We start from the raw sequence: 14,830 nt of genomic DNA on the forward strand, positions 1-14,830 counted from the left end.
TGTGCCAGGGCACGTGATGAGACCATCAAGATTATGAGTTATCGTCAAATACAACGGGAAGCGGTATCGACATTGCCGGTGCCTACGGGGATCGCCTTCGAATTGTCGGTGTAGGTTAAAGAAGAAATGCTGCGGCACAGGACCCTCGACCTAATGGAGAGTGCCCAGGCCACGTAAGTTCACGCACATTCGAAATCATGCGTAAATTCGGCAGTCATGAGAGGAACACTCGGTGGGGTGACAAGCTGAGGGCATCTCCGTTCGCGACGAACTTGGTGATGCAGCTTGAGCATGCACAGCACCTCGCTGAGGAGAGGGAGTTGGTGAGAGAATTCTTTTCGATAGAAGACAGGTCGGAGGGAATGCACTCAGGCTGATAAGCGGGAAGCGCGAGAGGAATACATCAGACATCGTGATAAACGTAATATGATGTTCAAGAAGGCCGTAGCCGATAGCGATCTCGTATGCATGCTGAGAAGGTTGGTGATTGGTGGTTCAATAGGAGTGATGGTCGTTGCTCAGGGAGAAAAGGTTGCTTCTGGAGAATGAGCGGAGATTAGCTGCTGCGTGCACTGTGGAAAGAACTAACGCTAAGGTCGAGCAGATACTCGAAGAACGGCAACAGAAGGTGAGAATGATGGAGAGGGAGTGACTGAGTGGTGGTACTTGTAGGAAACTGAGATGCAAGAACGCCTTCTACGAAGGACAATATCACCATGAACAAGGAATGATATAGTCCATTTTATTAACCTTGCTGTTGAATCGTGCGTCTTGAGTTCGCTAAGTGACTAGCCTGTACAGAATGAATGAAACGGACGCGGTTGCTGTCGTGCAACACTATGAACTACAACAGTTTCTAACAGAGAAAAGACCGGACTCAGCGGCGCGGTCACTAGTGGCCTGCTGTGGGGAACACCCCGGAAATGACGAATCAAAGAGCCTAGATGATGGAAGAAGTGAATCTAAGGGTTCCATGCAGCTCATATCTCAGTTGAATTCTATCACACTATTGTATTCACAAATTTGTCAAACATTATGATCAAGTCGGAAACACAGTACTTCCAGAAGGCATATGATATTTCAACAACATTTCGCACTTGAACAAAACATCGTAAACAATACATGACAGGAATGACATCCACCGATGAGACTTGTCGTCCTACCACTCGGCCAGCCGCCGAGTGTGCATCTGAGAATGGTACTGAACGCTCTTGAAACTACTGTTATTGTGCCGACATTCAGTGGACTGAGTATTCAGTGATTGAATACTCGTGACAGGGGTGCTTTCAAACACTTCCTTTTCACTTGGTTCAACGCAACATTAGTGTTTGAACATTAAACTCTTGAAAGAACCGTTGGAGCTAAGAAATCAGAACACCGAGAAACCACTTCAATAGCTAGGTTTCAACAATTGAAACTCAACTACAAATGCCCAATCACATTTGCTGCCGAACTCCACATAGGCCATTTGCGTCCATTGGTCGCCGGTCTATGTGGTGTTGCTTGTCGCAGTCCGCCCCATGTGCACCTGACCTTCTAGTGAAGTACAGCCATCCTCGGCCGGAATACGACGGCCTGGTTTTGGCGGAGTAGAACTATCAGAGCCTGAACTGTCTTCAATCTTGATTATAGGAGTAGGGCCAGGCACCATACCAGATTCGCTGACCATAGGAGAGTTCAGGCTAACAATTCTACGATGTCTCCCAATATAGCAACTCGAATCAAACTCGTTTCAAAGTTTGAAACGATAGAAATTCGAACTGATGAGAGAACTACGTTGGTAGAATATCGTCGCGTTCCTGCACTGTAAGGGAGGGATAACACTTTCTGGAACAATACTCTATCAGCTCTTGGAGTCTCCCTGGGAGACTCTGTTTGGCCGTGATGAAACAGTTTCATTGAAACTTACCTCCTCAGCATCATCTTCGTGATTCTCCTTGACATTCTCCACATCCACTGCTGCTGCGCCGGCGGCGGCTCCTACGTCCGGTGGTGCACCTTACGGACCAGGGTCTAACGGAGCAAGGGCTTGAGGACCAGGGGCTTGTCAAGCCCTCAATGAGGGCCTAGAGCTTGAGGAGCAGGGTACGGTGCCCTTTGATCGATCGCTCAATAGGTGACCTGGGTACATATAAGGCGGATTAAGTGGTTCCCTACTCCAACAGTTGGAGTTGGAGTCCAACTACTAAGCGACTCATCAGCATCGGGACATACTTCTTAGGGTGCTCGTTAGATTGCGAGCCGATTTCCACGAGAATTGGTAGAGCGCTGAGTTAATGCAAGACTGTGCAAGTATCCAAGATTGATCAGAGTTATATTACGACGACGACTGACGCTTACAGTTACTATATAATGTATAGGAGTGTCCCTGTCTGCAACAAGATATGTGCACGGAGATCCAACGAGAGGAATAAGGAGATACACAAGCGAAAGTTGAGGGAGATGCGGTATGACTGGTGCTCTAACTCGACCTAAGATGTTTATCGAAATGAATCTATCCGTGGACCCCCACGACTCGAGATTCTCGAAAGCCCGTTCCCACTATCGTTCTATCATTCGCCTTGTCATCATCGTAGGCCTGCCATCGACACTCGGGAGCCCGAGGTGTGTCATCTTGAGCATGTACGAGTTAATGCCAAGCGTGAGCAGCTCCTCGAGGAAAGGTAGTGGAGTTCGTACACTACTTCCCATATTCAACCTTAGGTACACCGAGATTGACAGGGAGAACCGCATCTTATTGCAGGTTGGTTCTTCATTCCGGAATTACTAGAATCTGCTGTTTTCAGAAAATGTCGGATATAATGCGGCACCCATCGAGCACGATGCAAGCAGCTCAACCCGTGGGAATATCAAACTTTTCATTCAGCTCTCCATCTCCTTATTCCTCAGGTGAATCAGCCAGGGCCAGCCAGTCTCAACAAGACTGTGAGGAAACAGGAGTTAATGAGAATTACAAGGGTACCAATGTTGGGTCCAAAGGGGCGGCATCCGGTGCGTGTCAGGAGAACCAGGGGATTCTCAAGCGGATACAGAATGCCCAGCCGCAGTATAGCCACGTCGAATGGGAACAGAGTTTCCGACAGAATCGTTCTTATTTGAGGAACTGTTGTGACTTGCCGTTCGTTCTGGAAAGCCCCCGGAGACATCAGCATGATGACAGCATGATGCAGAGCTTGTCGATAGGATCTGAAGGAAGTCACTTGGGGGCGATGGAGCCAGCCGCAGACGGGAGTGAGTTGAGACCCGTCTTCAAGGAGGGGCAGAAGCTTGGCGCTGGGTGGGGGTATTACAGGGACGAGTTGGAGGAATTGTGGTATGGATTGCAGATATTATCTTGTGGAGATGTTCACCGATGGTCGGGCTCTGACTATATCCGCTTATGATGGGGAGTCTCAGCAAGCCTTAGAGCTTCTCATTAATGAGAGAAATCACCGCAGACTGTAAAATTCAACCTCATCGTGGGACTCCCACGGTGGGAGATAAGATGGTCGTGAACAGGTATGGACAAGTCGGTGGGGACTATTCGAAATTGGCCGCCCGATTGAGTATCCAAGGACGTCAGCTCGTCCTGTTGCCATACGGCACTACACAACCCCCATCTGGGGTATCAAAAAAAGTACTTCTCCTCCTTGTATGGCGCTGTCAATTGACTCTTATCAGGAGACCCAAGCTGAACAGGGCGAATCTCTCACGGCTGATGATATGGTAAGCCATTATCTTCAACGAGGCACCGCTGTCCCTACCGATAGTAGGCGAATAGGCGTCTTTCAGATACGACCATCCGGTGCCTACGTCCCCATTGAGACCGCTGGTATGGTATACAGATGGTCAGACACGACAGTGCAATGTGTTCAGGTCACGTTGAATTAGAAGTGAGCCCACCAAGCTCGTCAGCTGCTAGTAGAGCCCCAAGGGTATACGTGAGAGGCCTTACGCCCAGCACACCCAGTGTGCGGTCGGGCTATAACTAGGCATGATAATGTAACGAAGTTGTTGCATGTTTGAAACTTGTGTTCTGTGGAGTTGAATACGAACTACGTGGTCAATCGCGCATGGATTATTTGCATAAATCGATGTTGCTATGGAAGAGGGAGATTTGGTTTGACCATACCCTACTACTAACAACCATCGATATGCAGAGCGTTAGCGTCCGCTGTTCCGAACACTGTGTGTAGAATAAATCAAGTAAACCTTATCAATCTACATCTTGACCACTCACTCAGCAGCTCGGTGCTTCGTCGAACGCAAGAAACTCTTTATTAGTAGTAGCATAAGTATCAGTTATGACAACGTACACAGTAACATTACAGGGCGAGGATGGGGAGCCTAGGGGGAATGGTCACTGTCGTGAAAGCCTTGGCTCCTTCAATATTCGACCCTCGTACAGCGGCATTCTAAGTAGATGAAGGCATCGATTATGACTGCGCGCCACACAACTATCAGTGCGATATAAAGGACTCTGCCAGGCTGGAAGCGATGTAATCATAGGGAGGCACTATCAGGTCCACAGATTCACGGGGCATGTTAGATAAGTTGATACAGTTGTACATCTGACACGGTGGACGAGCCAGCTGAGATTGTTAGGGTATAGCGGATCTATAATCTTGGAGTTTCATATTGGGTGTGACTGCTTTTTCCAATCGTAGTGTATATACGTACATCATCTTATTTGTATCGCATATTTATGTTATCAGCCGAGCATTGATCCTCATGCTCACTACGTTGTACTGAGATTGGAACACCCTAACCATCTTGGCTCAAGTCCGTTGGGTTGGCTCAATGTTCAACGCCCTCAGAACCCTCAACATGCAAGTAGCGGATGGAGAAGCCTCTGGAGGAGTTCATCCATACTCTCTGTCTCCGATGACCGAACGGTACTAGTTAACACGAGGTTTGATGGTTGGAATGAAATGTTGGGATTCAGGAAGTGATCATCAACACAGCTCTTGAACCCATCGTAGTTGTTATGGTACTGTTAATCATGTATATCGATCAATGGTACAAAATGCAGTAGTAGTGATAGCGTCTCCTCATCATAGTCATTCCCAGCCCCTTCAGCCCTCCATCCCAAACTGAGTCGTCCATTCCTCCTGTTTGGCCACGTCCTGAGGCCCAACCGATGGACGGGCATTCGATAGAGCTACTTGAAAGTCAACCCGAGAGACCTGAGCAAACGACATACCACCACAGTGCCATACCACACTTTGAGCACCTTAGGGGGGAGTAGTTCAGAGCTTTCAATGTCCATCAACCTCATCTGCCGATTGGTGCTATCAGCATCACCAGGACTACATGGGGTCCACAACCTGCACCAAACGCATACACGATTACCAGGGTTATCAATAACTACTTCTTTCCATCCTTCGTGACTCTCTTGAAGTGAGTAGCCTGACTACACCTCCTAATCGGTTGCATCAGGGCATCTCGAACCAATACCCCGATGTCTGCTCCCGAGAATCCATCAGTCCTGACCAACACTCGGTATACACACAAGACGAACCTCGGCCACTATTTCATTATTACTCCTGTGCTAATTTAGATATGTCCTTTTTTGTGAGCTCATGAGGCGTATCCCCTATACTCAGCTCGAACAGTCTAATCCTAGCTTGGACATCTGGCAGAGGTATGTAGATCCTCCGCTCGAATCTGGTCATATCATAACAGCAACAAATACCCCACAATTCGATCATCGCCCGCCTACCTTCTTCGAATAGCCGCGTCTAGGTCCCATGGGCAGTTAGTGGCTCCTAGGACCAACACTTGGCCCACACTATCGCTCCCAACTCCCTACCAAAGGCCATGCCCAAGCCGAGCGTGCTATGCACTACTACTACTTGCATTTGGACCAAAAACTCCGTCTTGATTCGCCGAGTTGCATCGTTTTCACCCGAGTCCCGCGAGCCACACAGAGAGTCGACCTACAACGTTTCCATCCACACACATCCTCAACACTCTTCCAAACCTCATCAATGAAGATAATAGCTGACTTCTCAGCCCTCGCCATCTCGAACAAAGACCTCACCAGCTTCTCCGACTCGCCCATCCATTTTGAAACCAAATCTGATCAACTCTCACCGACCAGACCACATGGAGACCCCCACCCGAGCTGGATACGCTGAAGAACGTAGCCTCGGCCTCGGTGGCGCATGCCTTAGCTAAATAGGATTTACCAGTCCCAGGAGGATCATACAAAAGGATACCCTAAGTAGGTACCAATTCCATATTTTCAGACATGATGACCAACTACTTTCCACGGCTTGCGTTTCCCCGTGAAAAGCTGTGGGAATTTGGTCGGTAAGATGACAGTCTCCTGTAGACTAGCCTTGGCCTGGTCCAAACCGGACACATCACTCCAATGAACGTTGGGTTTCTCACTAATTATAGCGCCTACACTCGATATCCAACATGGCGATATTCACGCTACTACCTTCAAGAGCTTTCTTCATTTTATCCATCTCGGGGTTGCCCTTACCTTGTTGCGGACCGCCCTCCTCAGGACCTTTATTCTCATCCCCACTATCAAGAGGCCTTTGCATCCCCGCAGTACCTGATAATGCCAGCCTAATAATGAGCTCTTTTGAAGATGGATAGGACCTGCGTTGCCAGGCTGAGGGGAAGTGGACGTTAACTGCATTTGTTCCAAATACCTGTGGGAGTGGCTACACCGAAGATTGAAGTTCAAAGAGGAATGGTACTTCTTGATTTCCTCGGCCCTATTCATGTATTCGGTAATCTTTGTAGACAAACGGGACTTCACGGCCGGATTCACTTCATCTAATTCAAGAAGTCCCGATAGCTCAACTCGATATACCGTCAACCCTCCCATCGTGAGGATGCGCGATCGAACCCTGGAGCCTTACATTTATATATGAGCATCCAATTATCCAAGCTAAGTGTGTACATATCAAGCGCCTCTTGATACCTCCACAAACAGCAAAGATACGCTCGCCCCGAAAACCTTTGCTGTGCGCAAAGCCGAACCTACTTCCCCACTCGATCCAAGGCAGTGGCCTGATGAGCAAGCTCTATGGCCCGCTTCATCCGAGTGTCGTCCAGCATAGGAGTCTATACGAGAGAAAGGGGTGATACCGAAAACAACAAAGCTGACGATCGCATGCTCTCCTTCCCTTTCGATAAAGGCGGTTCATATTTCCCCTGTAATGCGTCGTACTAGGCAACACTCCAATGAGGCTCAAGGACACATTACCAACACTCACAGCAACATACGCCGAAAACGCTGTCTTAATGGTGAGTGAATATTGGAATATCGTCATCCTCACAAGATGCTACTCATTCATTGAGTAGATCCAACTATGGAGAATGTACGCTTCGAATAATAGTAGATTCATGTCACTTCTCTTTATCCAGCACAGTCTTCCCGCTACAACCAGTCACATTAATAAGAACAAGAATTCTGACTTCAACAGTGACAGTCATTAATCTAGTCTTGGCTTGGCTTCCTCTAGCCACGTTACACTTCCACTAGAAGATGTAACACGATAAAAGATTTTTGCAGACCAATATCGGCCCTCTTTGAATATCAACTACTATCACTATATAATCTGGTGCTCTTCACTAGCACACTACCCTCTCTCAATATGAGACCTGGTGGGAAGACTGGTATAGCCCGAGGACTTCATCGCAGGTAGTATTATCACGATCAGCTACTTCATAGCACCTCTCACTCGAATCATTCTATAACAGCAGTAGTTCAACATCGATCGAAATAAGGGTCTCTTTTCGTATACACCCATCCGAAAGCCTCAAGATCCTCCCATACCCCCAACGCTACTGACTAAACCAACATAATGCCTAGGTAATCAAGGAAACCACGACTACTCCACAAGTGTGTACTCTAGCCCGATCCTGTGGTCGCCGATAACAATGTAGGGACCTAAACGCGTCCATCGACCACACCAATTCACCACCAGTTACCGTTGGTGCCGGGAGTCTGTCAATAATCGTCTGCACTTCAGCTGTAGAAAGACTGCATAAAAAGTGATAACACGACACGAGCCCAACGCCCACTAGTACGTCTTGAAAGCGCTATCTTTAGCAATCCCGACTTCCACATTGATCTCAGTGATTTTCTCCTCCATTACTTGCCGTAATACCACCAACGCTAAATCCTCAGCCTACTACCCAAATACCAACTCCTCCACCACTACGATGATGTTACCTCTTTCAGGGTCATACTCTCTTTAAATTGTTCTAATAGAAGACTTGTTGCCCCCTCAGCGGCCGAGCCAATAGCAGCAGCACGGTATCTTAGGTTCAACGTGGCACTCAACAGATGATGCAGTGAATACTACTTCGTATAAGAACCACTAGGGTCAGCCATGAAGAGTTGAGGACCGTTATCAGAGTCCACACCAGCTACCAACAGGGCTACACCAAAAGGTCGGGACATAGTCTGAAACATATGTTCAATACCACACTTCTTGGAACAGCATAGGAACACTACCACTACTACTGTTACTACCTTCTTCTTCTTGTCGCCTTTCTTCTTCTTATCGTCCGATCTCGAGAAGTCTAATGCCATGTCAGATATGCTGTGCACCTTCACCATATGATCATACCCTTTACCGAGACTATGCCGTTATTACAATACTCTCAACCTGCATGGGCTCATTGTAAGTGAAGTCGTGGTTCAACGCCTCCACACGAGCATGGTCCACCAGAGTCCTCGCATCAGCGGTCAATCCAGACATAGCGCATCCGACATGAGGGGCTATCTGAAACCAACGACTACTTAATCACTCACAGATACTTATATAAATAAACCATGTTGATACTCTATAGACTATTGCTCCTGATTATTAAATTACCAAGTACTGGTATTTCTACATTTGAGTAGTAATACAGCAAAAGATATATATTAATATTATATCGAAAAACTACACCATATAAATTTTTATAATTAGCATAGCACTCGGGCTTTCCCATGTAGTCAACAATCAACTCAAAACACACCTTTCCTTACCTGCATGATCTTCTCGATGCTACTAGGCTCAATAAGAGGACCTACAGACAATACCACGTACGCGACAACATTACTACTAATACTACTACTACTACTACTACTACCCAACAAGTACTTACTTCCTATCCTTTTCTCTACAGCCAACACCACTCCCTCCTTTGTAGTAATACCAATTGCCGTAGAACCCAGCTAAACCCAAAGGCGTTGAAACCAACAATAACTTACTATCACTCTTATCATTACCTTCACGGCTTCTATCGCGTATTCAACTTGGAAGAGGCGACCCTCAGGGGAAAAGGTGTTCACGCCACGATCGTATTCACTCTTACCACCAAATGACATCACAAGTGAGAACACAAAAGTTTCACAAAACTTATCAACAATTTCGTGGCGCGTGACGGTAGTCCCCCCAGTTCGACACTCAACTCAAGCCGTCTGCGGTAGTCTTTGAGATACGTGGCAGTCACCGCAGCATAACGAGATACCAATACTAGCAAGAAGGAGTGAATAACGCAAATAGGTTCATCATCAGTGGCAACCATCACCGAATGGTCCCAACGCTTATATGCATGCAAGTACCAATCACTTCTACTATTAATGGCACCAGGACAGGCCTCAACGACCACTCTCAAAAAGACGTCGTCATTTACAAGTCATCGTCATCATCATCGATGGCCTGGTCCTGAGCGGCCTGCAGCTCCTTCTCATGCTGAGCGACCAGCTCAGGGTTGATCTGGAACTCCGGCGCCTTAGCGAACTCGCCCTAAACGATAACAACGATACCATGTACCTAGTAGTAATAATAATCGCAGTTACCTGGAAAACGAGCTGAGGCTGGTTGGTGAGGCGGCGGGCGAGCCATAGGAAGGGTTTCTCGAAGTTGTAGTTAGATCTAGCTGACAGATCGTAATACTGCAGATTACGCTTACGGTGAAACTGGATATTACGAGCCTTCACCTGAGACAGATGATGATGATGAAAGGGCTGTTGAGGAAAGGGTAGGACACTTACCTGACGGTCTTTAACATCAACCTTGTTACCAACGAGCACAATAGGGATGTTTTCGCACACTCGGACGATATCGCGATGCCAGTTGGGGACATTCTTATAGGTAATACGAGAGGTAACATCAAACATGATGATGGCGCACTGACCCTGGGGAGAAAAAGACTATCACCTCTGTAGTACTAGAGTAGTACCTGGATGTAGTAGCCATCACGAAGACCACCGAACTTCTCCTGACCAGCCGTATCCCAAACGTTAAAGATAATCTCACCACAGTTGGTCATGAACTTCAAGGGATGAACCTTAGCACGCATACACATAAAATGTTCCCCATCTGGACCTCAAGATACCATTACCTCAACACCCAGTGTAGGGATATACTTCTTCTCGAATTCACCAGTCAAATGCCTCTTCACAAGAGTAGTCTTTCCAACACCGCCATCACCAACCAGAAGAAGCTTGAACTCAGGAGTGCCAGACATCAGTAGTATATAACTTACAATCTTAAAGGCAAGTGTTCACCAACACATAATCGTTACTATGGGCGACGAAGCACGAGGAGGCAAGAAGCACACGTAACCGTTAACGTTTATGGGCGAAACACTCCGACGTATAGCCAATCGGGCGCGCGCTATTCGCATTGTGACAGATATACCGACGATTATACGCCATAGCCCAACTCGACAACTCGAATGTGACATTAACCACAGCATAAGTTACTATCACTAATGAGGAGTGTTGGCGAGTTTATTCAGTATCCCTTGCCGTCCATCACCATCCGAGGCATGTCATGTGTAGTAGACACCTGTCCTCAGCTACCTCCACCTTTTCCGTTCTAACAATGGCACTATCATTGCTAGGACGAAAAAGGTAGAGGTACATTCACAACTGCAAGATCGGTCTCCTACCCAACGCAACAGTCTCGAAAAAGGAAGTAATGTTATCGGTAGGTGTCTGCAAAGGACTATATAGTGTAACATTGCGCAGCGCCTCAGTCGTTTCCACAGTAGATAGAAGCAGGAGATCTGCAGCAAAGGCAACTTCGATGCCCGAATAAAGAGCAGATAGCAGTGAAATCAGCGGGCCTTGATCATATCAAGTAGCCAAGAATGGGCATCGGATGCAAACCCCAGGGCACCTAAAACATCACCAGGAGTTTAAGCGATTAGTAGAATAATGACATGAATCGGCCACCCTTAGCATGTTGGGGAAAATGCCAAGTAATAGAGACCCTCACCTTACACTCAGGAATGCCGCTAGGCTTACAATCTTACGCCTCAGACGTATGTGTTAAAGACTTCTAACAATCCAAAGCGCGTATAATCTTACACTGTACAGTAATAACAGGTTATTCAATCAGGCGTACAGTTAAGAACTCCTGGAGGTATCCCTGCTTACACTGGGTATATCCTAATCGCAATATGAGGTCGCAATGAAACACTATTAGTAAGACTATGCCCACACGCTTGGCGATAGCACGATACTGAACAGGGAACGGCCATGGCTAGTACAGAGACTCTTAATGGTGAACTTTACCAGAGATTTTTCGACTTTTTTCGAGGCTGGTTTGGCCTCATCTTCGGACTGTGATGAGGACCCCGTGAGATTCAACTTGTTCATTGTGAACCATGTGATGCCCGCAGCTCCCAGAGCGGCCACAAACAGACAGAACGCGCGGAATGGACACATTTATACAACAACAAAATACACCTACCAGGGATCGAACCCGCGACCTCTGCAATCCAACGACATCACTACCACTACAAAAACTGTCACTAATAAAACAAACCAGTCTAAGCCAATGCTCAAATGCAGGCGCTGCTGTCACCAACTCCACTGTATTGATTGAACTCCCCATGGATCACACTAGCCACCAAACGCCCATGCCTGACCGCCCATTCAGTAGCTTCCGGAGGGTCCTCGCTAGGCAACGGCTGGGGACAAAGGACATACCTTTGCAACGATGCTAGTATCTAACACGTAGTCATCGCGCAAACGCCCTCAGAGTGCACCGAGCGGCTTTTGCCCTATACTACGATACCGTGGCACAACAGGCAATATACCCAGGGACAACCCGAGAGCATTCACACGGACTCCAAACCGAACTAGAAATACCCCTGAGTGATTCGATTCCACAAGGGACCCCTTGAGTGGACCTCATCCGAACCAACAACACGTATGCAAAGGTCAATATCACTCGGTTAGTGCACTGACTATTCGAAATCCTGATGCTATGCAGCCAAACGTTGAAAGAAGCAGACCAATGGGGTTCATTAAAGATACATTTTATTTATTCATATTTTGTGCCATTTACATACCATAATATAAATATGTCGTTATTTGCATAACATCATTACATCCCCAAAACTTCGACATAAATCGGGTATAATACTAATTTTCTCAGTATTTTGTTAACCAAATGGGTGAAAAAATTCAATTTGTCGCAAAAAAATCGATTTGACCCGGGAATGCTGCAGATAAAATACACATATCAGAGCACCTTGGTGCTTCCAACATCAAAATGTCCATCAAAAAACCATGGCCTCTGTTCTGAGGATGAGCCCATGGCTCTTCTAATAGAATCTGAACTTTCACTATTCCCTTTGGGACTGCTTTCGTTAAGTCTATATCTTACTAAACTGCTCTGGAATACTAAAATTCCGAAACTATGTGTATAGGCATCGTTCCATAGCAGTACTGCCATCACAGTGAGCGCCACACGTTACCGTCTTACTGATTGCATATCACTCGCAGTACTAGCCGTTAAGGGATGTTGTATCCTCAGCATTAATGCATAACACCATATACACCACTGGACGAAGGTGAGCTCCGATTCTCCACAACTCCGCCGACGCCGACTATGAGAGCTCCTCTGAAACCAACATAAGGCTAACATAGAAATTATTAAAGACCTTCCGAGAAGAACTACTCAGAAACACACACCTGCAGAGAACTCCACTACTTTCGAATGTCAATGTTGAGATATATATGCTCGCTTTCCTCACCTGAGGAGTTTCCTCACAAAATATACAAGTTTATATACGACTCCGGATAAAGTGTACAGAAACCAGTGAGAATTTCCTAAATTTCCCATATTGTCACCAATACATGTAGTTGACCATGGGCGTACGTTCCCACACCGACGAATGCCGCGATCAGCCAACGACCCCTTCCTCACAAAAAGATGCTCAACCACATGTGTTGGTGGCAATATCAAGACTCTGAGGAAATTTTCGGAAATTTTCTTGTTAGTTTCCGCACACTGTATATTCTCCTAATTCGTATATAAACTCCTATGATAAGTGAGTATTGAGCTCATGTGGGGAAAGCGAACATTTCTCGCAACACTGAACCAGACAGTGGTACGCCAACAACTCACGAGATCATATCGTGCTCGCCATGAGAAGTAGCGCACGTCTGCGAGACACGTGAATCCACGTGACGTGACGTCCGCGGTGACGTGACACCTTTTCCGTCTTGCCTTCCTCCCTTCGTTCGCTCTCCTTCGCTCTTTCCAACCTTCCTCAAGGTTGTTGCGTTCTGGCAATTAACTGGTGCCCAGACCCAGGATCCAGAGCATGTTTTCTCCGCATGGCCAGGCCTCTCCTCAACATGAGGATAATTCAGCTACAAGTGCTAGACGTGATGAGCCTCCTATAGTGGCGGCTACAGCGGGAGCTCAGTTGCCCCCTGGTGTCCACACTCACGGCGTATCCGCCTCATCCTCTACGGCTCGCTCACCGGCTCGTCCGGGTTTTGCAGCCAAGTCTTCCGCAGCAGTTCCACCTGGTCCCTCCAGGCCTGCTCCGCTGACACTCGATATCCCTCGTCGCCGGTCGCCTCCACCACCGCCGTCCCCATCGCTAGGCAAGCACGCCAGCGTTCCAACTCCGGGTAGTCAGGAGTTCACAGCTGCAGTCGCAGCTACGCAGTACGGCCAGTCCTTGGTAGGCTCAGATCATCATCAAGCTGGTAGTCTCAAGAGATACGCTTTCAACTGGGACGGCTCCTCCAAGGGACAGACTGATGTTGAGGAGTTCTTGGACAAGCTCAACATCATTGCTACCGGGCTTCGACTGTCCGACGAAGCTACTCTCTGTTTGCTGACCCTCAGTGTTACCGATGGAGCCTATGCCACCGTCAGCTCGCTCCTGGGGCGGTCCACGGAGTCCGCCTCGAGTCGGCTGAGCACAGTCAAGGCCTAGCTCCGTCGGCGCTATGGAGCCACTTCGGTGAAGTCTTTCAAGGACCTGTCTAAGGTTCTGTTGACTGATTTCGACTCTATTGATGCGCTCGCTGTCAAGCTCCGCAAACTGACGATTCAAGCATTCCCAGCTCTCAACGCCGACGCTGTCGACCAGGTCTGTAAGATGCACTTTTTCTCTCTGCTGCCAGAGAATCACAGTGCTACGGCTCAACTACTCCCTTCCGTGCTGGATACCAGCAAATCGACGGCCCAACTGGTTCATCTTGCTCGTCATTCTTTCGAGGATTTGATGACTCAAAATAAAACCTCACGCATTCTAGCCTTAGCACATACTGGTAAAGGGAAGGGATTTGGCGGCAAGAGTCGCGGTTTTGGTAAAGGCAAAGGTAAAGGCCGATTTGGTCTGCAGAAGCCCTTCAGTAAGCCCTTTTGCGACTTTTGTGATAGACAGGGTCATCATACTGCGCAGTGTCGCAAGTTGAAAAAGGTAAAACAAACCCTCGCTGATTCAACAGCTCCCCCAGTGACGACCGGCCAGGTGCCCAACAATCCTTGATTAGTAAGCGGTACGCTGATGAGTCCGGCCTAACTCTAATCCCACAAGAGACTGTTTACTGTTCTTTGACTACTTCATT

At 47.5% G+C, this 14,830-nt stretch overlaps 6 protein-coding genes across 6 annotated transcripts in view; 3 read left to right on the top strand and 3 right to left on the bottom strand.

The window, feature by feature from the left end:
• Positions 1 to 720, top strand: part of Pmar_PMAR012501 (hypothetical protein) — a gene marked incomplete at both ends in the record, with an annotated part of 1,516 nt that extends 796 nt beyond the window's left edge. The window contains 5 exons of the mRNA XM_002787678.1: positions 115 to 173; positions 215 to 323; positions 373 to 479; positions 523 to 628; positions 673 to 720. Of these exons, the coding sequence (XP_002787724.1) occupies positions 115 to 173; positions 215 to 323; positions 373 to 479; positions 523 to 628; positions 673 to 720 (429 nt within the window). The remainder of the gene's footprint in view (positions 1 to 114; positions 174 to 214; positions 324 to 372; positions 480 to 522; positions 629 to 672) is intronic.
• A 1,632-nt stretch (positions 721 to 2,352) lies between these two features.
• On the top strand, positions 2,353 to 2,770 carry Pmar_PMAR012502 (hypothetical protein; the record flags this gene model as incomplete). Its single annotated transcript, XM_002787679.1, has 3 exons — positions 2,353 to 2,447; positions 2,577 to 2,663; positions 2,704 to 2,770. 3 exons carry the CDS (start codon positions 2,353 to 2,355, stop codon positions 2,768 to 2,770), a joined length of 249 nt encoding a protein of 82 aa, XP_002787725.1.
• Positions 2,771 to 3,633: 863 nt separating this feature from the next.
• Positions 3,634 to 3,870, top strand: Pmar_PMAR012503 (hypothetical protein; the record flags this gene model as incomplete). Its single annotated transcript, XM_002787680.1, has 2 exons — positions 3,634 to 3,705; positions 3,772 to 3,870. The coding sequence occupies 2 exons, from the start codon at positions 3,634 to 3,636 to the stop codon at positions 3,868 to 3,870; spliced, it is 171 nt and encodes a 56-aa protein (XP_002787726.1).
• A 1,184-nt stretch (positions 3,871 to 5,054) lies between these two features.
• Pmar_PMAR012504 (vacuolar protein sorting-associated protein VPS4, putative) lies at positions 5,055 to 7,059 on the bottom strand (the record flags this gene model as incomplete). The annotated part of the gene is made up of 14 exons (XM_002787681.1): positions 5,055 to 5,165; positions 5,213 to 5,306; positions 5,351 to 5,467; positions 5,524 to 5,646; positions 5,702 to 5,787; positions 5,835 to 5,918; positions 5,963 to 6,060; positions 6,102 to 6,201; positions 6,248 to 6,387; positions 6,428 to 6,547; positions 6,595 to 6,647; positions 6,696 to 6,774; positions 6,861 to 6,922; positions 6,986 to 7,059. The coding sequence occupies 14 exons, from the start codon at positions 7,057 to 7,059 to the stop codon at positions 5,055 to 5,057; spliced, it is 1,341 nt and encodes a 446-aa protein (XP_002787727.1).
• A 968-nt stretch (positions 7,060 to 8,027) lies between these two features.
• Positions 8,028 to 9,325, bottom strand: Pmar_PMAR012505 (proteasome subunit alpha type 5-2, putative; the record flags this gene model as incomplete). The annotated part of the gene is made up of 8 exons (XM_002787682.1): positions 8,028 to 8,135; positions 8,180 to 8,267; positions 8,313 to 8,413; positions 8,483 to 8,560; positions 8,607 to 8,735; positions 8,984 to 9,024; positions 9,103 to 9,172; positions 9,227 to 9,325. 8 exons carry the CDS (start codon positions 9,323 to 9,325, stop codon positions 8,028 to 8,030), a joined length of 714 nt encoding a protein of 237 aa, XP_002787728.1.
• A 100-nt stretch (positions 9,326 to 9,425) lies between these two features.
• Pmar_PMAR012506 (GTP-binding nuclear protein ran/tc4, putative) lies at positions 9,426 to 10,503 on the bottom strand. The gene is made up of 5 exons (XM_002787683.1): positions 10,345 to 10,503; positions 10,183 to 10,290; positions 9,995 to 10,138; positions 9,800 to 9,940; positions 9,426 to 9,746 (listed from the first exon to the last, which is right to left on the bottom strand). The coding sequence occupies exons 1-5, from the start codon at positions 10,468 to 10,470 to the stop codon at positions 9,630 to 9,632; spliced, it is 636 nt and encodes a 211-aa protein (XP_002787729.1). The 5' UTR covers positions 10,471 to 10,503; the 3' UTR covers positions 9,426 to 9,629.
• Between the last annotated feature and the right edge of the window lie 4,327 nt (positions 10,504 to 14,830).

The sequence above is a fragment of the Perkinsus marinus genome (assembly GCF_000006405.1).
Source record: "Perkinsus marinus ATCC 50983 genomic scaffold scf_1104296929318, whole genome shotgun sequence".
NCBI lineage: Eukaryota > Perkinsozoa > Perkinsida > Perkinsidae > Perkinsus > Perkinsus marinus.